At 50.6% G+C, this 24943-nt stretch overlaps 1 protein-coding gene across 1 annotated transcript in view; it reads right to left on the bottom strand.

The window, feature by feature from the left end:
- SLIT1 (slit guidance ligand 1) overlaps positions 1-24943 on the bottom strand; it is a 163263-nt gene that overhangs the window by 117735 nt on the left and 20585 nt on the right. Inside the window, exons 2-4 of the mRNA XM_035026232.1 lie at positions 24202-24273; positions 22046-22117; positions 16625-16696 (exon numbers count right to left, since the gene is read on the bottom strand). Coding sequence (XP_034882123.1) covers positions 16625-16696; positions 22046-22117; positions 24202-24273 — 216 coding nt within the window. The remainder of the gene's footprint in view (positions 1-16624; positions 16697-22045; positions 22118-24201; positions 24274-24943) is intronic.

Consider the following 24943-nt stretch of genomic DNA (forward strand, 5'->3'; position numbering starts at 1 on the left):
CCTGGTTCGACGGCTCCATATCCACAGGCCCCTGAGGCTGTCAAACCCAGGCTCCCCAGCATCTCAGGCACATCGTCCTAGCAGATGCCAATTCAGCTCCCCCTTGAACTCTTCCAGGGATGAGGCAAAAAGCAGAGAGCCCGCCCTTCTGCAGCCAGCTCCTGAGGAAGCCTGCCTCGTCCAGAACAAAATCCACTTCCCCACTTTCCACCCACTGTACCCAGTTCTGCTTCTGCAACCAAGCAGCTCCCTTGTTCTCCTGACAGCCCTTCACATAGATTAGAAAATTAGTCTGAGTTCCTCTACATTTGTTTTCTTCACACCAAATAGCCCCGGGCCCCTTGACAACATCTCGGAGGAAATGTTTTCCAGATGCTCCTGGTGTTAGCCACCCTCCTCCAGAGCACATGTAGTGTTCGACCCACAGGCATCCGTAACATAACCCGGAGTCAGGTACTGAATGCTGTTCTCCGTATGTGCTCAAGTTGGCGCAGACTAGAACAGGTCCATCTCCTCCCCTAGAGAGGACACCTTGCTTCCATTAATTCAGCCTGTGACTACATTCCCTCTTTTAGCCACCTTCCCACACTCGACTCATCCTCATCTTAAAGTCATAGGCCCTTTTCCTAACAAGTGCTCAAAAACCAGGTCTCCCCCATTCAGCGCTTTCAAAGTTGTCTTCATATTTATCAGGATTTAATTTCACCTCATTGATTCCAGCCCAGTTCACGGAGTTCTTTTTCAGTTTTCTGTCACCTTGGGTACAATGGCCATCCCTTTGCAGTTTTGTGCCCCCTGCACATCTGCTGAGCATCCCTTCTGTATGCTCACTCAATTCATTAATAAAAATGATAAACACAACAGGGTCCAGAGATGCTAATGACTTGTCCAAAGTGTCACAGGCAGAGGGGGACAGAGCCAGATCCAGAACACAAGTGTTCTGACTCTCAATCCAATGCTCATTTCTGTCAGATTCTGCCAGAAAGTCCCCAGGACCCCTCAGACTGCTCTCTTTCCAGCCCTCTACCACCCCCACCTCCTTACTGGTCTATCCCAAGAGACCCTGATTATAGACAGGAAGGTCTGGTAAGTACTGGCTTCCGGGGAGGAATATGGGGGAAATTACCCCCTACCTAAGGTGATCCTAGTTTGGTAAATTATGCCCACTTCCTGCAGCTATGGTTCTATGCTTCTCAAGGGAGCCTCTGAGTAGCCCACCCAACAGACCAGTCCAAACAGGACCGGGAAGATGAGGAGGTCCTGGGAGAGGTGAATGGGTTAGAACGAGGAGGCCGACAAAGATTCTGAGGATCACCCTGAACTTTAGAAAGAATCTATATAATGGACAGTCACTTAAAGATTGGTTCAGCCCTATAGGGCTGTAGCAAGTCTTGCATGGTCCCTTGAAGATAATGACAAATTAAAGGATTGACCCTAGGCATACATCCTTGCTCTGAGTCCAAGATCGCTGGGTAAACATGCCAGGAAAACAGGTCAAGGTTAGTATGAGGATTCCTAATGATCAGAGCTACTCACCACAAGACCAGCTGTCTTGTGAGCTCCCCATCACCGAAGTGTTTAAGCAGAGGCTGGAGCAAATGACTTTTGCCCATTTGAATCCAAAGATCTAAGTTTCTGTAGCCTCTTTTCTGCTGTGACAGATCCCTTGTGCTTCCAAGTAAAAAGCCATCACTGGACCCCAAATAGCCAAAGCAATTTTGAAAAAGAACAAAGTTGAAGGATTCATACTTCCTGATTTTCAAAACATATTATAAAGCCACAGTAATCAAACGGTGTGGTATTAGCATAAAGACAGACAAATAGAGCCCAGAAATAAACCCTCACTTGTATGGTCAAATGATTTTCAACAAGGGTGCCAAGACCATCCAATGGTGAATGGACAGTCTCTTCATCAAATAGTATTCAGAAAAGTGAACAGCCACATGCAAAAGAATGAAGTCAAACACTTATCTTTCACCATACATAAAAATCAACTCAAAATGGATCAAAGACTGGGGCACCTGGGTGGCTCAGTCATTAAGCATCTGCCTTCGGCTTGGGTCATGATCCCAGAGTCCTGGGATCGAGCCCTGCATCGGGCTCCCTGCTCAGCGGGAGGCCTGCTTCTCCCTCTCCCACTCCCCCTGCTTGTGTTCCTGCTCTCACTATATCTCTCTGTCAAATAAATAAATAAAATCTTTAATAAAATCTTTAAAAAAAAATGCTCCTGGGGAAGGCATTCAGAGAAAGAGGTTGTAGAAATAATTCTTCCATTTGTATGAAGTCACTATCTCATTTTCAGTCGATAAAACCAAGAAAAGAAGAGGCTGCATGAGTAAAACTCTCAGGCAACAGGATAAGCTGCCTGCCAAATCCAGAGAAAGTTGCGGCAAGATGCAAAGGGAGGTAGGAAGCTCTGTCCACACCGAGAAGACAGGTGCTGGAACGGAGAGCAGGCCCTGCTCTGAGCCAAGGAAACAAGCAAGAAGGCAGTCAGGACCCTCGCACTGGGCCTAGCCTGGAACCGCCCACTAGGCCATGAGGAAAGAGGAGCCAGAGAAGCCCTCCAGCCTGGGGCAACCCAGGAAGACTTCTAGAATGGCAGATTGTCCTCTATATCCAAGTAATATGGTTGGGGGGGGCATGCCCGCCCACCCCCTCCATTGCTTTCAGGATGACAGCTTGGGTGATGATGGCTTTCACAGCATTTGAACTGGGTGGTCTGTACAAATCACCTCTAATTCTCACAACATCCTCCTCCCCATTTTACAGATGATGAAACAGATGCAGAGCCGTTAAGTAACTCACCCCGAGTCCCACAGCTAATCAGTACCAATGATCATCAGAGGGAAAGAGAGGACTCAATGCCAATGAGCCAAACCACAACCTGGAAGAGCCAGGAAGGTTGCCCAGAGGCGCACTTCTCTGGTGGGCTTCTGGCACTACGATGGTGTGTGCCCATAATTCCATAACCCCGGGCAGGGAGGAGCTCTGCCATGCTTCCGGTCACTGAGAGTCCTCCGAAGGGAAGCCACAGTGCAGTACACGGAATAATGTACCCCAAAGCTGTCCTCCTCCTCACCCCCCGGGACCCGAGAATGTGATCTTACATGGCAAAAGGGGTTTTGCAGACGTGGTGTTTTTACAAATCCTGAGGCGGGGAGGTTCTCCTGGCTTATCCAGGTGGACCCAATGTAATCACAAGGGGCCTTACACAGGACAGAAGGAAGCGAGAGAGAGAGAGAGAGAGAGAGACGTGGCAGCGGAAGCCGTTGGAGAGAATGAGGCAGCCACGGGCCAAGGAATGTGCCTGACCTCTAGAAGCTGGAAAAGAAAAGGAACAGATTCGCCCCTGGGCCTCCAGAAGAAACACAACTCTGCCCACACTTTGACTTAAGCCTCACGTCGAGACCCATTTTAGATTTCTGACCTCCAGAGCTGTGTGATCCCACATTTGGGTTGTTTTAAGCCCCTGAGTTTGTGACCGTTTGTCCCAGCAGCATAAGAAACAAATCCAGACAGGAGGGCAGAGCTGCCTGTGGCTGAGCCCATGTCCCCATTCAGGTCCCCACCGGGGGAAGACAACCCAGCAAGTCGACGTCCTTCAAGGCAAAAGTGGCTCTGGCCTCATTAAAACGACGAGGCAGTGTGGGGAGATGGGGTCCGTCCTCTTTATCAGCTCGGGGGGAGCCAACAACCTTTAGCCAATCTCCAGCTGCCTCATTAACAGGTGAAAAAATATACCATATACCAACTCCAAGAGGTTTACTAAGAAGTTTTTTGGCACAGTGGTAAGTGGTATAAGAATATACAGCGTTCATTTTATGATGTCCATTTTTCATGAAAGGTAAGCGTTGCCCTTCAGGTTAGTATGCACCTTTACCAGCTCTGGTCAGGACCAGTTCTGACCCGAAACGCCAGACCCCCCTCCGTCCCCGGCCGGAGTCCACTCTCTCACCCACAGTCTACACCAGGCTCTGCTCATGCCAGCTCACTTCTCAGTGCCCACAACTGGCCAGATAGAGGCCTGCATCTCTTCAGCAAAGGTCTGGACCCCACAGAATTATGAGGAACAGAGCCAGAGATTTGGGAAAGACTGGGGATGGGTTTATTAGCTCCCTACCTCTCCTTTACCCACCCCACTCTGAGGCTCCCACTAAAAGCAGGAGACCCAGAGCAGTCCTGGGACAAAGACTGAGTCTCTGCTAAGAAGCTCTACATCAACACTGCGGCCCACGTTGACCATGGAGAAAAACCACCAGGGGCTCCTTGCCCTCCAGCATGGGGAGGGGGGTAGGGGGCAGGAAGAGGTCCAAATATATAAACCAATGGTTCCCAGCCATTTCACCAGAAGGATGGCTTTTGCTACCTCCCCATCACACCCCCCAAACATTTGAAAAGTCTGGGCTATTAAAATATCTTTATTAATAATATATCTTTCCATATTTTTATTATTACTCAAGAGCCAATTAATCAACTGCCAGTCGGGGCTTCTTTTTAGCAAAAGATGGCCAGTGTTACACAAAACTGATATATGATTCTAGTCAAAAATCAAAAAAATATATTTGAGTTAGCTCATTTGGCCTGATTGCACACACTGCAAAGAGTTTGAGGAACACGGGGGTTTCTTCTTTGAGCTTCTCAAGCCCTGTGGACACCTGGCTGGAATCCCAAGTAGTGAACAGGACCACAAAGTTCAGTGTAGAGAGGGTCTCACCAGGTCATGAAGGATCCTGGCCCATCCTAATAAAAAAAGGGAGTCAGTCAAACCCTGCCATGCATTATCTGGGGACAGCTCTTTGCCGACTCACGTCTATCTCCACCTCCCCCTTGATTCCCTCCTTCCTCAAGTTCTCATGGCCTCCCAGGAAGCAGGGGCTCCCTATAACTACTCTCCACACCCCATTTCTAGCAGGGGGTACCCCTACCTGCTTCTCCAGAGACTCCATCCAGCCCACCCTCAGTAGATTTTACTTCTCCTACAAACCATCACTAAGCCCTTAAACAACTGGCTTCATATTTCTGGGCCACAGGTCAAGGTCAACCACAGGTCAAGTAGAATAGGGGTCAGCTGGCAAGTACTGAGTCCATCAAATCCATGAAGCTGGGGCCCAACACACAAGCACAAAGCCTTGAGCCCAGAAATCAGAGAAGGGAGGGAGGAAGTCCTGGGCCCCCTACAAAGAGCAGAAGCTGTTCACTCTCCTCCCATAGCCTTTGGGACAATGTCTGCCAGCAGAAAGACACGGCTTGCCGGCCCTGCTAAACCCACGTGTGCTGGGGAAATGAGGACGGGCAGGCCTTCACCCCTGTCTCATCTGGTAGAGGAAGCAGGGCGGAGGGGTCATGAGGAACATCAGTGGGGGGGCTCGGACAGAGGTGCGAGCAACTGTACCTGACAGAAACAAAATACGGTATGGCCCCACGCAGGGATATCACTCAGTCATGAAAAAGAATGAGACTTTGAGGGGTGCCTGGGTGGCTCAGATGCTTAAGCGTCTGCCTTTGGCTTGGGTCATGATCCCAGGGTCTTGGGATCGAGCCCCACATCAGGCTCCCTGCTCTGCAGGAAGCCTGCTTCTCTCTCTCCTGCTCCCCCTGCTTGTGCTCTCCCTCTGTCAAAATAAATAAATAAATATTAAAAAAAAAAAAAAGGAATGAGACTTTGGCACACACCACAACATGGATGAACCTTGAGAACACCATGCTGAGTGAATAAGCCAGTCCCAGAGGGCAAATATCGTATGCTTCCACATGCACACATACTCAGGCTAGGCACATTCATAGAGACGGAAAGTAAAAAGAGAGGCTAGCAGGGGGGCAGAGAGGCAGGAAGGGGGAGTTACTGTTTAGCGGGCTGGGGATGATGAGGAAGTTTGGGGCGCAGACAACACTGCCGTCCACCCAACATGGGAGTGTATAGTTAATGCCACTGAACTGTGCACTTACACGTGGTTAAAATGGCAAGTATTAGCTTATGTTTATTTTACCACCAAAAAAAAAAAAAGTTATAAAGGAAGAAAATAGAAAGCTCTAAAGAGGCAACAGTCAGTTCTGCCTGGGGAGGGGGGACATGAGGAACTGTGACCGGGAGGTGGCATTTCAGGCAAGCCAAGGGAGAGACGGAGGCCCATCTGTCCTCACATCTCGGGTACAGAGACTGGGCGGGGGAGGGGGGCCTTCGTTGAGGGAGTGGGGTGTTGAGGAAAGATGATATTTACCCTCTGCTCAGTCACTCTGCTCATAAGAACCCTCTGTGGCCCCCTCTGCCTATCACCCTTTCCAGACTCTTCACTCTAGAAAACAGATACCATCTACACCTCCTTCCACTGAGATCCATACAACACTCTAGAATTGTGGGCCCCTGCTCATAGGGCAACTGCATCCTCTCCATCCACCCATGTTTCCCACATCCTTCAACACCTGAGTCAAAACTTTTTCTTTTTAAGATTTTATTTATTTATTTGAGGGAGAAAGAGCATGAGCAGGGGGAGAGGCAGAGGGAGAAGCAAACTCCCCACTGAGCAGGGAGCCCCACACGGGGCTCCATCCCAGGATCCTGAGATCAGGACCCGAGTCGAGGGCAGACACGCAACTGACTGAGCCACCCAGGTGCCCCTGACTCGAAACTTCCTGCCTCCCCAGAAGACTCCTGAGCCATCTCTAGCCTCTTCCTGTTTCTCTACTTCTTATCACGAAAGGCAGGATAGTGTGGAGGGTTAGAGCACGCCCTACATTCAAAGCCTGGATCTGCCAACAAATAGCTACGTGATCAATTACTTCACCCTTCCATGCCTGAATTCTCCCCACTGTAAAATGGGATAATAATTCATAGGACTATGACAATTAAAATGAGAAAGCCACATGAAATGTTCAGTGCACAAGGGCTTAACAAATGGTAATTACTATTATTATAACAATTACATGTTGCTCTAAGTGGTATTAAACTTTATTTTTAAAAAATATTTAAATGACAGCTCAAGTATTTTCAAATGCCTTATTTAATTTAAAAAAAAAAAAAAAAACCCTTGGGGCGCCTGGGTGGCTCAGTCATTAAGCGTCTGCCTTCGGCTCGGGTCATGATCCCAGGGTCCTGGGATCGAGCCCCGCATCGGGCTCCCTGCTCAACGGGAAGCCTGCTTCTCCCTCTCCCACTCCCCCTGCTTGTGTTCCTGCTCTCGCTATCTCTCTCTGTCAAATAAATAAATAAAATCTTTTTTAAAAAATAAAAATAAAAAAATTTTTAAAAATAATAAAAAAAATCCTTATATTTCTTTATTGGCATGGCAAAATTATTTATTTAATTTCTGAAAGGGCTTTAAAAAAAATCCTCACTCCCCTAATTCACAACAGCCCCCTCCTATGTGCATTCTTCTCTGTTCAGAATCTTCTTGATGCTTATGAATTCAGTTTGTTCAGTGCTGATTTCTGTAATGCTGTAGGAGAGGACTTTTCATTCCTTTGAGCCCCTGTAAAACATCCCCAGCAGAGCACTCTGCCTTCGCTGGGTGTTCTCCTGGGGGGTGACCCATCGGCTGCTCTCTCCAGCCCTCCTCCAGGCCCTGGCTGTCTGCGTTTGTGAAGGCCTGTGTGGTTCTGAAGCAGGAGGGTCAGAGCCAGGGGCCAGGGCTGTGTTTAGGACATTAAACCCCACTGGGCGCATCAGCCCTCTCTGGCACTCAGGATGTCAATCTTGGGCTGGCCGCTCTCTTCTGCAGAGGCTCCCAGCCAGCCCAGTGGGACGCTCGCCTTTTTCACTTGAGCCCTGACAGCAGGCCCAGCTTTAATGATTGGAAAGCACTTTGAGAATTCAGAGTGCTCCATAATTGCTAACTCATAATCCCCAAATTGTTCTCGGTGTGGCTGTGGGAGGTAAAGCGTCTGCCCTTGGGAGGGTCTTTGTTAGCATGCCCCCCGCCCCCAGCAGAACCCGGCTGGGCAGAGGCAAAGGGGGGCTCTGTGCATAGAGGAGGGCCTACCTAAGACTCTTCAAAGTGTGCTGAGAGCAAGGCTTCTCAAAGCGTGAACCAGATAGAGGGGCTTGATAAGAATGCAGATTCTTGGGCCCTTCTACAGCAACTAACTCAAGATCTCTGATGATAACCTGCGTTTTAATAAACTCGCCTACACAACTCTCATTCACACTAATTAGAGTACTAACGGTGAGAGGTAGATGCATGGGTTTGGGGTCAGAAGGACCCTTATTGTCAGAGCTCCACAGGCTCCTGACACGAGACCCATAAGATCTGGTTTGGGTGACGCAACACCCCACATGTCCCCCAGGACATGTGCTTCATAAGGCACACAACAGATCAGAGGGGCTGAACAATCCCTCTACAAAGAACCCGATTTGACCCAGTACTTCCCAAAGTGTCTAAACAAGGCAGTTTCTTCCCAGCGTTAATGCCAGACTCATCTCACAGACTTAATATCTCATGAGACAAAGCTCGCGCAGGTCCTTCCTGGGAAGTGAAGCGTAGGAAGTGAGGGACAGCATCTTAAGGCAGGGGTTCTGGCAGGAAGGAGGCCCCGGCCAGGGAGGGGCAGCCACCGGAGCCCCGCTCCTCCCGCACCCGGGTCCTCGGCAGCATGGCTCGTTCCATTTTCCGCAGATCTGCCGCCTGGAGTGGACATGTCACAAGAGCGAGGTCATCTTCGTGCTTCGGGTAATCTCCCTTAGAGGCAAGACGGATCCATTTTTAACAGCTCTTCATTTCAGCAGAGAATGCCCTCCCGCCTCTGATGGGGGCTGGGGACTGGGACTGGAAGGGAGGCTTTGTTCTTCTGACCAGTGCTGACAGTTTAATTAAACCCAGCTCCAGACGGGGTCGGCGGGGTCAGGCATTCTTCAACAGGGCTCCTGCAGAATATCACATCCACGCCTCTCCAGCCACCAGGGCCCTGTTAATGAGCTATCCTGGTCCTTACAACAGGAATATAAATAAGGGGCAAGAAGTGCCCTGGGCTGCCCTTAATCACCCCCACCCCTTCCAGGTCCAGCCAAGACAGAAAAGGTTGATCTTGTCTGGACGCATATTGGTTTCAAGGCTAAAAAGAAGCCCAGAGGAACTGGGCTTCCAGAAGTGGCTTCTGGATGAGGAAGGAAATACAACCAGCGAGAGGAGGGAGTGCAAGGCAGGGCACAGACCCCTCCCCAGATCCGGGAGGACAGAGACACACGAAAACGTGTGTGGAGACAGGGTTTTGCTGATATAAGAGAAGCCATGAGGTTCAAACATGTTCTGACCCGAGTGTGCATCCACAAAACATCTCCACATTCCCTTGTGATCGACTATCAGGGGATGAAGTTCACCCCAAATCCAGGCAACCTGCCACTAGGGTACACCCAACCTGGCAGGAAACAGGGGTCCAGCCAGGGGAGAATCTGCCCCCACCCACTCCGTCCTGCTGTCGGTCAGAGATGAGCAGATTGCTCTCGGAAAGCACTGACGATAAACCCTCCCCTCCTGGAGAGACAGTGCCTACCCGTCTGTCTTACACAGCCCACAGCGCCTGGCCCACAGGAGGCCCTGGGTAACCACTAGATGAATGGGTGGGCAGGTGGATGAGTAGGTTTATAGGTAGATTGGTACATGTGTAGGTAGAAGTTGAATGGGTGGGGAGCTGGCTGGGGGTGGTGGTGGTGGTGGGTAAGTGAGTAGAAGAGTGGATGGGTAGGCAGATGGACTAGGTGGGTGTGAGTGTGTTCAAAGGGAGGATGGAGGGATGGTACATGGGATAGAGATAGTGGGGCAGATGGGTGGGTTGACTGGTGAATTGGTAGATAGGTAAGTAGGAGTGCAGATGAGTGGGGGTGAGTATGTGACAGGTTGACGGGGTTGGGAGGATAGGTAGGTAGATGGGTAGATGAGTAGGTAGATGGGTGCAAGAGGTGGATGGGTGGTGAGGAGCGGGTGGATAGGTAAGGGTGGGTGGATGAACAATATGGAAGGACGAGCTTTAGCATCAGAGAGATCAGGGTTCAAATTTGTCTTAGCACCTTGGGTATGTCACAAACCCTCTGAGCTTGCATGTCTTCATCTGTAAAATGGGGGAAATGCTGACCTCAGAGATGTTCTGATGATGAAATCAGATAATGTTTGTAGGTTGATCCCCATGAGCCTGGCACAGAATGGCCTTCCATTTGTTCTAACAGTCACTGTAACAACTGTGGTTCCTGAGACCTTTCATGACAGTCCTGGGAGACCCAGGCCGTGAGAGGATGTTACAGGATAGGCACACTTCTGCAGGGGCTCCGACTCCCTCTACCTGTAGACACGGGGTGGGTGGGTGCTCTCTTCTAAAGAGGTGGGGGAGTGAGGGTGCTGAGCAGGAACTGGGGGCCCTCCCTCAAGGGGGGGCATCCCCAAGGGAGCAAAGAACACACAGGTAACTCCAGGGCCCTAAGAAACATTTCTGGGGCAACATCACCTACCGACTCCATGCCTGCCCAGCAAAGTACCCAAGAGTACAAAAGGCAGATTCCCTTTGTCGGCTCCAGAGCCTATGCAATTCTTGTCCCAGGCCGCGGCTGCCTGCAGGACCCGGCTGCCGGCGACACGCCAGCCCCCTCCACCGCCCCTAGGGGTCCCTCCGCAGGTGCGCCCATGAAACACAGCCTCACCTGAAGAAAAAAACCTGTTGGGGGAAGTCCCTGCCATGCGAGGGGGTGGTTCTACATGAAGACAGACTCGGATGAATCACCAGCAGTGGACAAATGCTCAAGTGCAGGGTCAACTTGGGGACTACAGTGTCACCACCAAAGCAGTGCTCATGTGGATTCACCTCCCGCTCCCTGAGCTGCTACTGGCCACAGAGTTTACACCTGCCATGAGAGAGAGCGGGTTACACCTTTCTCCAATCCCTGCAACAGCCTGTGAGGTAGCTGGAATTCTCTTTATCTGAGAGAAGAGCAAAACAGGGCTCCCGGGGTTAGAGGAAGCCCTCCAACATCACACGGCTAGCACTCACTTTAACTCCGGCCACAGAGACTTTCCCGGTGCTTGTAAAAGCTGGGAGGTCTCCTACCATAAAAATCACACATGCTTCCTACAGAACATCTGGGAAACACAGAAAAGAAAAAAGTCACCCAGAGACGACCCCCACTGGCATTTTACAGTATTTTTCCGTGCCTTCTTTAGAGTGATTTATTTAGTGATTTTATTGTCAGTACAATTTTGCATCCTGGCTTTTGGTAACACAAACATTTATCCGCATTACTTTACATCTTCCATAAAGACCACACTTGGTGATGATATAAATATTTCAAGCATATATACCATAATTTACTTAACTGTTCCCCCAACGTTGGACATATATTTCTATATTCAATATTCTATATTTCAAAATAGGAATATTCTACATTTTGAGGCACCTGGGTGGCTCAGTCAGTTACACATCTGCCTTCAGCTCAGGTAATGATCTCAGGGTCCTGGGATCAGGCCCACATCAGGCTCCCTGCTGAGCCCCCCCCCCCCCCCCCACTGCTTGTGCTATCTCTCTCTCTGTCAAATAAATAAAATCTTTTGTTATTTTTTATTTTTTTTTAAAGATTTTATTTATTTATTTATTTGACAGAGAGAGAAATAGCGAGAGAGGGAACACAAGCAGGGGGAGTGGGAGAGGGAGAAGCAGGCTTCCGGCCGAGCAGGGAGCCCGATGCGGGGCTCGATCCCAGGACCCTGGGATCATGACCTGAGCCGAAGGCAGATGCTTAACAACTGAGCTACCCAAGCGCCCCTAAAATCTTTTTTTAAAAAAGGAATGTTCTACATTTCAAAATTCTAAATAATGCTACAATGAACGTGTTTGTGCTCATGTTTTATTATTTCCTTAGGCTAGATCCCCAAATGTGAGATTTCAGGACCTTCTAAGGCCTGGTATCTAATTCCAACCCTATCACCAAACTGCTCTGTGGTCCAAGGCAAGTCACGTCTCTGGGCCTCAGGTCCCACATATGAAACGAAACAGGCAGATCAACCCAACACAGGGGGAATATTCCTGAAGAATAGCCAGTAACAGGATTTTAACACCTGGCAGCCACACACACAAAGTCAACCTAAATATGGACTGCACAATCTGACACACTCTACGACCACACCTTACCTACACATTTGGTCTCTCTCAAACCTGTTGCGTGCTGATTTAGCATAACGGCCTCTGCTGAAAGTCCATGATTTGCTCCAGGTGGGAAGGATTAGCAACAGATTCCTCAAAGCAGAGGGGAGGTCAACAGGTGAGAGACCAGAACCACCAGGTCCCACCTCCCCTCCTATCCTGCCTCCTAAGGGAATGTGGTCCCCCTCCAATTCCTGGAGGAGGAGGGGCTCCCTAGTAAGACGGCACCAGGTGATCCCACAAACCCCCAATGCAGCTCCTTGGCCCAGGAATGATCTCATGACCAAAGGTGAGCTGATCAGATTTTTTCCCCAGAAATCTGGAGTTGGGACCTCAGACATGGGGACTAACTCCAAGGTCATAGGAAGTAGGAGGGGAGTCGGCACTGTGGCTAACCAAAGTCATGGCGGAACTGAGATGTTGCCCATGAGCCCAGGACACTGGTCTGCAGGGAGAAGCAGGAAAATAATGAGATATTCAGAAAGAACTAGAAACACCCTTCACCTCTCGGTTCTGGTCCCAGCAATACTTCACTTCCTGTCCTGGGGAACCTATAAGTCTGCTGGTTGTGCCCCTGCAATACCTTACCATCCTTCCCATCACCAGCCTGCAGGGGTTTCTGTTTCCAGAACCAGAGTGCCCAAGTGCTCCTCGGCCAGACCAAGCGGACCAGGAGAGTTATCAGAGGTGTTTGCAATGCCAGATGCTCAAGTCAACAGATTGAGGTTGGAGGTGGAACAAAGAATATTAGCAAATAAATCTGTAAGCACTTGCTCTTGCATCCTTCCTTAGCACAACAACAAAGGTAAAAAAAACTCCGTGAGCCAGAGCCCAGGGACAACCAACCAGATCAATAAAAGGGTTTGTTTAACCATTTCCCTCAGGATGTGCACTTTGGAGATGGCCTGAATTGGAGGGGTGCCAGGTGTCCTGAACCAGATTGGGCCCAGTCATGAACTCAAGTCCCCGACTGATCTGAGCGGGGACCCTGCACAGGAGTCCTCCCCAAAGTCCTGCTGGCTGGTACACCTGTGCTTACAGATGAGCTTCAGAAATATTAACAGGGGAGCTAGAGAAAATAGTTTCCCTCCACCAGGTCCAGCTATGCTCCTGGATAAGAAACATCTCCTGCCAAGAGTTAGGGACCCATTGCCTAAAAAGAAAAAGCAGTTGGCACTGAGGAAAGGTTCTGGCTCTAGAGCCTGGAAATACTCCCCAAAGAACCACCAATCCTTCTATCAGGCGGGCCCTTCTCCTGGAAGTCCCTCTGTTCAGAGCTTACAGGCCCCCTCCCCAAGACAGCCAGCCCCAGGCCACAGGGGTGAGAACATCCAATGTTTCTGGAGGCCACTCCCTCCCCCGATTCCCAGCCCCATTGGGTGCCAAGAGCAGGAGTCAGGTAGATTCTGGTCTTCTTCAACGGCTTTTCCACATAAAATCCAGTTATTTAATATTTGTTAAAGCATAGGAGCACTTTTCTTCAGTAAAATAGGAAGTCATGAAGAGCACTGAGTGGGGAGTCCACAAGGAACTTGACTACTGACCCTGAGAAGGTCACTTCACCTCTCCAACCTTGACTTTCATCTTGACTTTCCTCAGCAGTAAAACCATGAGGCACTGCCCGCCTCACAGGGTCACAGGTGTCAGATGAGACAGGTGCACCTGAGGACCAGCTTTCCTGCAGGGCCATTCGCTCCCCAGTAGTGTCAGGAACAGAGCGAACATCTGCTGCAGGTCCACAGCAGGCCTGATGCTTTATGTGCACGATCTCAACTCAGCCTCATGATAGCCCAACCGTGTACAGGTAAGACAAGCAGGCCCTGGGAAGTTAGACCACCCAGAGTTATACTTGAAAAACCCAGGACCACCTGACCCTCGATTTTCTACTGCTCCAGGCTACCCTGCCATTGCACTAGGGATCCAAGTTCCCCAGACACGGGTCAAGAAGGCAGCCTCATGGACTGCACAGTGTCACTGCTCTCAGGAGGGAGCCCACGGACATGCAGGGCACCAATAACCCTGGTACAAGGTAGCCCCAAGAGCTGGAGACAGACAGAGACCCCTGCAGAGCTGTCCTCTCCCCGCCAGCCTCAAGAGCTGGTGGAAGGTTCTGGCAAAAGCTGGCAGCCCCTCAAAGGACGAATAGGGCTGGAAGTAATCTCAAGCAAAAGGCTGGAAGTTTGTGAATTTAGATTCACATGAGGAGGTCTTGGATATTTTAAAGTAAATGAGGGATGAAAACAATCTGTGTCCATCAATAAACAAATGGATAAGGATATGAGAGGTATATATATAATGGAATACCATCCAACCATGAAAAAGAAGGAAATCTTGCCATTTGTGACCACATGGATGGACCTTGAGGGCTTATGCTAAGTGAGATAAGCCAGACAGAGAAAGACGAGTACTGTATGGTATCACTTAGATGTGGAATCTGGAAAAAAAAAATCTAAAAAAAGTCAAACTCATAGAAACAGAAAATAGCAAAGTGGCTGCTGAGAGCTGGGGGGAAATAGGAGGAAGAGGTAGATAACGGTACAAATTTTCAGCAATAAGATGAGTAAGGTCTGAGGATCTAATGTATAACATGATAGCTGCAGTTGATAACACCATCTTGTGTAACTGAAATTTGCTAAGAGAGTAAAACTTAAATATTCTCACCAAAAAAAAAAAAGCCAAACAAATAAATAAAAAGATGAACATGTGAAATGACGCATGTGTTAATTAACTAGATGGGAGACCCTTTCACACATATATGTGTAGCAAACCATCACAGCGTACACGTTAAGTACCTCTCAATTTTGTTTGTCAATTCTCCCTCAATAAAGCTGAAATCTCAAAATAAGTTTTTAAAAATGTTTTAGTAAAATAAAAGAGAAAGGGTCAAAGTGGGTGCCCAGAGCTCAGCGGCAACCATGTCCTGCACACACGCTCCGAAGCTTGGGTGGAGGAAGACAGTGGTCGGGACGGCCAGGGGAAGGGAAGCCGAGCAGGCAGAAGACGTGGGGACAGGGACAGCAGACGCCAGAAAGGTGAAAGAGGGCTTGCAGAAAGGAAAAAGAAAATAGAGGGGGCCACCAAGAGAAAAGAGGTTCAGGATGAATTTTTGCAGGGGCAGAGCTGTGATAATGCCTGTTCAAGCCAGCTTCCGGAAAGGAGCGGGCAGAGAAAACGGGAGCTGCTGGAGCCCGGGGAAGGGTAAGGCCAAGGCCTGCACGTGACCAGTCCCAGCACAGCCCTCAGGTTGAAGCCCCGGTTAGAGAGATGTTAGGGTGGATGCATCTGCTGGGAAGGGCCTCGTGCCTCAGCACTCAAGGCAAGCAAACCTCCCCCTGCGTGTGCCTGGCACCGAATGAAAGGGCCAACCTACTGAGTGACGGGGGGCCGAAGAAGGCCCAGCTCAAGCCCAAGGGTGGTGAGGACCAGCAGAAGGGATCAGCACTGAGGGTCACTGTGGAGAGCCTCCAGGCCAGAAGGAAGAAGAAACAGGAAGTGAGGGGAGCCTGGGTGGCTCAGTCGTTAAGCGTCTGCCTTCGGCTCAGGTCATGATCCCAGGGTCCTGGGATCGAGCCCCGCATCGGGCTCCCTGCTCCACGGGAGGCCTGCTTCTCCCTCTCCCACTCCCCCTGCTTGTGTTCCCTCTTTCGCTTTGTCTCTCTGTCAAATAAATAAATACAATCTTAAAAAAAAAAATCTAACAAGAGTACATAGTTGTTCTAGATGCTTACAGAAAGCAAAGCTAAGAAAAACATAAATTATTGGGAACCAGATTTAGGGCTCAAACTTAAGAAAATGTTTCTAATATGCAGATCTGTCCAATAATGCAACTGACTGGGGAGGGAGTGAACTCCCCATCATTAGAGGTAGCCAAGCAAAGACTGAAGGACCACAGGCTAAGGAACTGCAAAGAAGATTCCTTAGATAATCTCTAAGGTTCTGTCCAACCCAAGACCCCACAAAATGAAATAAATGGTAGAACAATTACAGCCACATTTAGCAAACCATAGAGCAGAATTAGCCCCACTACCCTTGAAGCTTGAAAGAAGTACATTTACAGCAAATAAAAGTATGACTTTATGCCATGGTTGATAAGCTTCCAGACCTATGACTCTGACCTGATAACAGAAAGAGGTCCAAGAAGGGCTTCACTGAATGAATCAATAACCGACCCGAGGCAGGTTACCAAAGGTTGAGACAGATGTGCAGGGTTGGAAAGCCTGGCTGGCATCATGGCTGACAAGAACGTCCTCCTCCCCCCGCCCCCCAGAACATTCTCACACCCGCACTGACAGGGGGAGCACAGAGAACCGAATGAGCCGTGGATCCCGGCAGGTGCGACCCCAGAGAAATGCCCCACGCAGCCCCTTCCTACAGGAGGGCCTGGCCTTTCATGCCCCAGGTGATCCGGACAGGTGGGGAGCAGGGGGTCACGGTTGCGGGGAAGTCCGGCCCCTCTGACCAGACACAGGGTGAGGGACAAGACCACAGACAGAGCAATGTCACTCACAGCCTCGACAGAGCCTGGTTATTCTGGAACAGCAGTTCTGGTAACATGTGCAGCTGGTTCCGGTTCAGTCGTCTACAAGAGAGAAGGAAGGAAGAGTTGGAAGGTGCCTCAGCATCCAGGAAATCCAAAGACTTGTCAGAAAGCACTGGATTCAGGGCGCCTGGGTGGCTCAGTTGGTTAAGCGACTGCCTTCGGCTCAGGTCATGATCCTGGAGTCCCGGGATCGAGTCCCGCATCGGGCTCCCTGCTCGGCGGGGAGCCTGCTTCTCCCTCTGACCCTCCCCCCTCTCATGTGCTCTCTGTCTCTCTCATTCTCTCTCTCAAATAAATAAAAATAAAAAAAAAAGCACTGGATTCAGAGTGAGAGGGCATGGGGTTCAAATCCCAACAGGGTCACTGGGTTACCCCAGGGAAATGAGCTTCCCTGGGCCTCAGTTTCTATGAAGTGGGAGTTCGCCATCCAACACTTGGGGAGGATGAGCCAGAGCACCTGTGGAAGGTCCCCTCCAAGGACCTGATGTGCAGTGGGCAATCAACACCTCCCATGATTTCCACCCATGCCCCTCGTCATCATCATGTTACATTCTCAACACCTGTTGCAACTCATAAGGCACTGATTGAAATACTATCTTGGCTTGTGAGTTGAACACCTGACTCCGCTTGAAATGTGAGCAGGAATAGGACTAGCCCCATGTTCTGATTCTTCATTGCTTTCACCCACGTTTGACTCCGTGGCAACTTTCTTTTATTGTTTGCTTTAGGTCTGTTTCTCAAAATGAAAATCGCATTATCTATTTTTTTTATTATCTATGAAAATGCATGCTTAATTCTTTACAAACCTCAAATAACAGAAGAAAAAATATTCAGCCACCTGCATTTTCCTCACTCAACAATCTGTGGTGTCTCTCTGTGCCAAACAGTAGAGAACCCCTTTGTTTTTTGTTTTTTAAGATTTTATTTATTTATTTGACAGAGAGAGACACAGCGAGAGAGGGAACACAAGCAGGGGGAGCGGGAGAGGGAGACGCAGGCTTCCGGCTGAGCAGAGAGCCCGATGTGGGGCTCGATCCCAGGACCCTGGAATCATGACCTGAGCAGAAGGCAGATGCTTAACGACTGAGCCACCCAGGTGCCCCAAGAACAGCCCCTTTGTTTTTAATGACTAGTACGTCCATCATTTCTATTTGCTCTTCTGGTGGACAGAACAACTTCTCAGTTTTATATACACAGGCAGGAGTGGGAAGTCATTCTGGAATGTGGCCTGGACGGGAAGATAAAATGCAGACGTCAGCAGCTAGTTCTCTGACGCTGGAGTACGGGACTCCCGCCCATCAGGGGTGCACCACCTACAAGTATGGAAGCTTGGTCCTCACACTGTGGCCCATGGGCCACCTGCAGGGGCTTTGCCTGGGAGTTGGTAAGAGCTGCAATATCGCAGCCTCTCCACCAGGCCTGTGGAGTCAGACTCTGCATTTCAGCAGGATCCCCAAGTGATCCGGGTGCACGTGAAGGCTGGAGAAGCTCTGGTGTAAAACCCAGCCCCCGCCCTCCAGACTACAGCACAGTTGGGGTCTTGCACAACCATCTCCTTTAACAGCGCTGGACGAGGATAAACCAACTTAGTAAAAGCTTTCTTGTGCTGGCGGGGAGGAAGAAATGTAATTGTCTGTGGCCAATAGTAACTGGTCTGTGGTCACCTCCTCGGAGGTCACCCTTCATCTGATATGTGAGAAAGGCACCATTTTCCAGCACGGTGCGGACAAGGAGACCAGCTGGGAGAAGTTTACTCAAAAGGGCAGGCTCCTAGGGAAACACATCACTGCCTTGGGAAAAAAAAGGGGGGGTGGGGAACCACCAATATAATCCTTAAAGCAACAGGAGTGGACATCAGATCACTCCAAGTTCCTCAACCTTGCCCAGTAAATTAATCCCGTATTTACACTGCCTGGTAATCATTGGGTTTTGTTTTGTTTTGTTTTCCCCCAAGACTTTCTCACTTTTCCAGCTTCAATTTCTGAAAACATTGAAGAGGAAAAAAAAAAATGCCATAGCCAGTATAAAGTAGAAAATCAACCAAAGAACACCAAAGGAGGGCCCCAGCGTGGTGAAGGAGCTGCAGGTAGCTAAGGACGGGGACAGCAGTAGTGGTGACCAGTCCTTCTTAGCCCTCAGCTTGTGCCAGGCACTGGGACGAGTGATGTAGAGGTACTACGTCACCATCAGAGGGAAAGCAGAACGCACAGGTGGGCTTCTTGCTCCCTGAGTATGACAAGGGCTCATGCATGTACCCTCCCATCTCCTTCTTGCAACACCCCTGCAGGAAAATTTTACCTCTACCATCTTGCCGCATGGCTTGGCTCTTAATAGGTGCTCGGATGTTTATTGACTCCGTTGGGCTGTCTCTGTGATAGTTGAGGGGGCTGGGATGCCCAGAGGTGAGTGACTCGCCCTCATCATGACCAAGTACTAGAGCCAGGTTCTGAAGAATGCCTTTCCCCCACCTTGCACACCGGCCCCCCCTCGGCCAGCACGGGGAGGCTGAGTGACCCCCACAGCCAGCGGGACTGTACCCCTCCGCTTCTGTACTCAAGCTCGCAGGAACTGCTTACAAGAACCAGTTGTGTCTGTTCCCAAACCTACCTGCCAGAGGTGCTTCTAATAATTAACTATGACAGAGGTGAACAAAATACTCATGTGAAAAGAGTCATCTCTGTAAAAACTAAATTGGATGCTTTGGAGAAAGTCAATAAACCAAAATCTGTTCATTGAAGGGCTGTTGAATTAAGTAAAAGACTGGGCCACGGGCAGGAGGGTCACAAAAGAAACTCGGGGAACACCTGGGTGGCTCAGTCGGTTAAGCATCTGACTTTGGCTCAGGTCATGATCTCAGGGTCCTGGGATCAAGTCCCGCATCGGGCTCCCTGCTCAGTGGGGGGTCTGCTTCTCCCTCTCCCCTGCTTATGCTGTCTCTCTCTCTCTCTCTCTCAAAATATATAAATCTTTTTTTTTTAAAGATTTTATTTATTTATTTGAGAGAATGAGATAGAGCATGAGAGGGGGGAGGGTCAGAGGGAGAAGCAGACTCCCTGCTGAGCAGGGAGCCGGATGAGGGACTTGATCCCGGGACTCCAGGATCATGACCTGAGCCGAAGGCAGTCGCTTAACCAACTGAGCCACCCAGGCGCCCTCAAAATATATAAATCTTAAAAAAAAAAAAAAAAGAAACTCGGAATTCTTCACCCAGATTGCTTCTAAGGGTCTTTTAAACATCTCACTCCACCTTAAAGAAATCCAAACCAAAAATCATAAGCAAGTAATTTGTGTGTAGTATAGGTGAGGAAAACAATACAGAACTCCAGTCTCAGTTACTAAGAAGAAAAGCCTTGGCCAAAAAAAAAAAAAGGTGGGGGAAGAGGGTTGGTGAGTGCACACTTCCACATCTGCGCTTAAATGGAATGTTTAGAGTACGTGCGGTGTTAATGACTGTCCGCTTTATCCAACTTGTATGATTAATGGGTCCACCACTGGTCTCCAGCAAGTCAGAGGAGAGGGTGCTGGCTGGCCGCAGTGAGCGCCACTCAGCCTCAGGGACACGAGAGTCACACCCCCCAAGAAAAACCGCCTGCTGTGAACTTGCGGGGGACCCACCCCAGAAGAAAGGAAGAGGCACAGGACAGAGGGGACAAAGTCTGCAGTGACAAGTCGTGACTCAAAAAGGAGGGCCCTGCCCCCTCCCAGGTGGCAGCGACAGGCCTGACGTGGGCCACCCCCATCATGTGTCGACCCCACCCCCACCTTCCCTCCTCCTGCAGAGCGTGGCAGCACCCAGAGCTGGAGCTGCAGGGGGTTTGGTCTGGGTCCCAATCAGGCCCTCACAGCCAGGTAATGAATGCGGACTTTGTTCTGAGCCTTTGAAAGAAAACAAACACCGCACTAATCTATTCTCGCTGCAGGCTCCTTATCGCTCACTTTTAGGCCCGGATGAAGAACGCAAAAAGAAAAGACTGCCTTGCTTTTTCTTCCAGGCTGCAGGAAGGCACGGACACAACCATATTCTTCTCCCTTTATTTAATACCTTACTTTCTTTGAAGTAAAAGAGAAGAGTGAGGTATTAGGTCATAGTCATTAAGAGCTCAGGCTTCGGAGGCAAAAGGACCCGGTTCTAATCCCCTCTTCTGCACTTAATCCCTTAATAACGCAAGTGCCTTAACTTCAGTGCCCCTCTGTTTCTCATCTGTAAAATACCACTGACCACAGTGTTGTTTTAAGGATTAAATGAGATACCGTAGGGCAAAGAGCTTATCTTGGTGCCTGGCACAGAGTAAGGCAATCAACTACAGCTATATCATTATAAACTCATTGTCAGAAAATCCATAAAAAAGATAAGCACAAAGAGTAGAATTAAAGTTACCTAATATCCCACCACTCAATGCAATGAGAGTTAATCTTCCCAATTACTTTCCTCCTCCTGTGTTCTATATACATAGAAGCTGATGCGATTTACATAAACGTCACTTCCTGCCTTTTTCATTTAATATTATATTGTGAGCACATTCCAATGGCCTTCACTGTTCTTCAAAAATGTGACTTGATATCCTACGTCTCACCAGAATGGCTTTCTCCATTTCTTTATTGTTGTATTTAAATGATGTGCGAAGAATATCCTGGATATATACATTTTTTAGCCTCGTCTCTGATTACTGCCTTAAAATAAAATGGACTTTCTGGTTCAGAGGGCATGAACTCTAGGACTCTTGGTACCTCTTGAGAGCCAAACCAAAGCAAAACAGTGAGACCAGTGACCCCGGTGAATGTGTGTCCATCCCCCACCTCACTCATCCCTATTCCTTTTTTTTTCATTATTGCCAACCCGAAATGCAAAACTTGATCAAGACCCATTTTTCAAATGCAAAAGCCCAGGTTTGGAGAAAGCATGTAAGTCAGAAATATCTCCACCTTCCAGCTTCTGTGCTGTGGCCCTGAACGCCCAAGATGCAGCTTCTCAGGTGACCTCTGGGTCTCCCCGACAGTCCCCTTGGCACACCCATTCTTCCTCCCTGCCACACAACGGGAGCATGGACAGTGGTCACACCTGAGCTATGAGATTATAGGAAGCAATTTCACTTCCTCTGTACTGGGTGGGGTTTTTACCATAATGCATTATCAGGGAAAAACAACAAAGAGAGTTGCATTTAGAGTGTGGGGTGCAGACACCCGCTTTGTCCTCGCTGTCACCTCGTGATGAGGCTGTGGCTGCTTCTCCGGCTGTGGCTGCCCCCGGCTCCCAGCAGCCGGCGGGAGGTGCGGGGGGGCGGGGCGGCGTGCCGGCCTCTCCCCCACCCTGCCCTTGCTGCCGGGCTCAGCTGTCGTGTCCCCTCAGCGCCACCCCACCGCCCTGAGCCTGCACCCCCGGATACTCACAACCGCTCCAGCTCCTTCATGTCGTCAAAAGCCCCCCGCTCCACCACTCCAATCTGGTTCTCCATCAGCTGCCTGGGGGAGCAAAGAGACAAGGACAGCTAGAGGACGTTGGACAGGGACCCTGAGCAATAGCTAGCACCAGGGAGTGAAACAGGTGCAGGGCCCAAGACGCACGCAGACCCAGGTCCCGGCCTGAGCGGACAAAAGTGCCCCCCAACCTTGCAAATTCCCGGCAGGTATCCTCAGCACGCCCAGGCCTGACAGCAAGCTGCACTTCCAGCCCCTGAGCCCGTGCGGACCCCTCTGCTGCCACCAGGCCCACGGGGCACCGGAGCGCCAGGCCATGGCTCCAAAGGCATCCTGGTTCTGGGAAGCCGGGACCCAGGCGGCAGGGGCCCTCCTTCGGCCCGGAGGGCGCATGTCTAAGGGGCAGAGCCGGGGGGGATGGGCCAGCAGCAGGCGGAGGGGAGCCTGTGCCAACCGGGCAAGGCCCACACATGCAGCAAACACACTGCAGTTGGCAGAGCACAGCCCCTCTGCCTGCACCCCTACACCGCCTGGCCGCATCTGCTGCCAAGTCAGCCTCTGGCTCCATGAGGCCGTACCTCCTCACCGCCAGCGCTCCCTGCAGCCCAGGACAGCCGGCTGCCAGGCACTGGGCTTGTTGCGTGGTACCTTCTGAGATCGTCAAGTGTATTTTCCTCCCTGCGTTTTCCCCTGTCTGCTCCTAAGCAGTGGACCTCAGAGGAGGTTCGGGGTAGGGCAGGGGGCTAGAAGTCTGTGATCAAGGTGCTCTCCGGGTTGAGGCTAGAACACACTTCTCTCCCTCCACCTTGTTTCCAAAAGCCTGAGCTGTCGAGGAGCCCATGCTGGAGGACAGGAAGGGTGAGGGATGCCAGGGGGAAGAGGGGTTTTCCCGGACTCAGAAGAGATTCCTGGAGCCTGGGAAGGAGTCAAAGGTCAGTGGGTTTGGGAGCAGCAAGACCCCTGCCCAGCGATTAATAGCTCTGACCCCAGTGAAGATAGAGACCACAATGTCCCCAGCCCCCCCAAAGACCCTCAGAGCTGCAAAGTAGTTCTGAAAGAACTGAGGCCCCAGGACCCTTGCACTACCCTGGGAGTAGGGGGTGAGGACCCTATGACTGTCTGATGTTGAACGTGTCAGAATGCATGCATGAGTCTGAGAGCTGCAGAGCAGGAAGAGATGAAGGGATCCACCCCTTCCCCCTCCTCACTCCTCACCCCTGCCCAGCTCGACAAGGGAAATGCTACAGACGGCTCCTTGACTGGCCAGTGGCGAACCCCAAAAGAGCCACACCTGCCACCTCTGGTATCTGCCACTGTCCAGCACCCGAGGAGAGCCCCTCTGTCCTCAACTGTCCCCACTCACCTGCCCTCTCGAGTCAGGGGGAGCTGTATGTAGCCTCACTGGGGAGTCTGTCTGAGGCACAGAGTCAAAAGAACGATGGAGACAGTCAAGGGCTGAGATGCATCCCCCAAAATTCCTACACTGAAGCCCCGACCCCCAGTGTGATTTGGAGATGCAGCCTGTAGGGAGGTAATCAAGGTTTAATGAGGTCAAAAGGGTAGGGCCCTAATCTGATAGGACTGGTATCCTTATGAAAAGAGGAAGAGACACCAGAGACCTCTCTCTGCACACACAGAGGAAAGGCCATGTGAGGACACATCAAGAAGGTGGCCAGCAAGAGAGGCCTCACTACGAACAACCCGGATGGCACCTTGATCACAGACTTCTAGCCTCAAGAACTGTGAGAAAATACATTTCTGTGTTTAAGTCCCCCAGTCTGTGGTCTTTTGTGTTGGCGGCCCCAGCAGACCAAGCCAGAGACCTAAAGCTTCCTCACGGTCACCTGGCCTTCCCTCATTCCAGGATAAGACGCCCTGTGGGCCCAGCCCGGGTCCTGCCAGGTGGCGACCACTGGTGGCCACCACGCCCAATTTCTCAGCCCTGCTCAGGCCTCGCCATCACTCCCACCTGCCCCACTCAGGCATCTGAAGACTGACTCCACAGGGAGAGGCCATGCCTGCCTACAACTCTATAGCCCACAGCCAGGGCTCTGCCTAGGACCCACAGGGCCATTGCCAAGGGTGGGGCAGGAGGGAGATGATGAGCGGGGGCGGCAGCCCATACTCACAGCACCCGAAGCTGCTTGAGCCCCGCGAAGTCGTTTTTGTGGATCCGAGTGATATTGTTCCCGTTGAGTTCCCTGGTGGACGAAAGGAGAAAGAAATGGTGAGATGCCCAGGGTGGGCCCCCAGGCCAGGGCTCAGTGCCACACTCCCTCTCCACCGAACTCCAGGCTGTCCTCTCCCCAATGGGGCCAGGTGCTTCCCAGCCGAGCCCTGGGACGCCCAAGTCTATGTCAAGGCCCAGCAAGCCGAGGCCCATCTTTGCAGCAGATGTCCAGCCCGGGAAATGCACAGGGCACAGGCTCACCACTGGGAGAGCTGTGGGAGCCGAAATCATGGCTTCTGCCCAGAAAGAGCTCAGGCTGATTGGACAGACAAGACATTCATGCAGGGAAGAATTTGGAAACTAGCCAATGGGAGGTTATTCAGGTGGATCCCCTATCTGTAAAGTGCGGATAATAACTGTGACTATCTCATTGGGTTAGCCTGGGGCCTAAACAAGTAAAGAGCATGGCCTGTGCTGGGCGCCTGGGTGGCTCAGTTGGTTAAGCAACTGCCTTCAGCTCAGATCATGATCCTGGAGTCCCAGGATCGAGTCCCACATGGGGCTCCCCGCTCAGCGGGGGGTCTGCTTCTCCCTCTGACCCTCTTCCCTCTCGTGCTCTCTGTCTCTCATTCTCTCTCGCAAATAAATAAAATCTTAAAAAAAAAAAAAAAAAAAGAGCATGGCCCGTGCTGGGAAAGGGC

This window comes from Mirounga leonina, unplaced genomic scaffold, assembly GCF_011800145.1.
Source record: "Mirounga leonina isolate KUSES-001 unplaced genomic scaffold, KU_Mleo_1.0 Mir_114, whole genome shotgun sequence".
NCBI classification, from domain to species: domain Eukaryota; kingdom Metazoa; phylum Chordata; class Mammalia; order Carnivora; family Phocidae; genus Mirounga; species Mirounga leonina.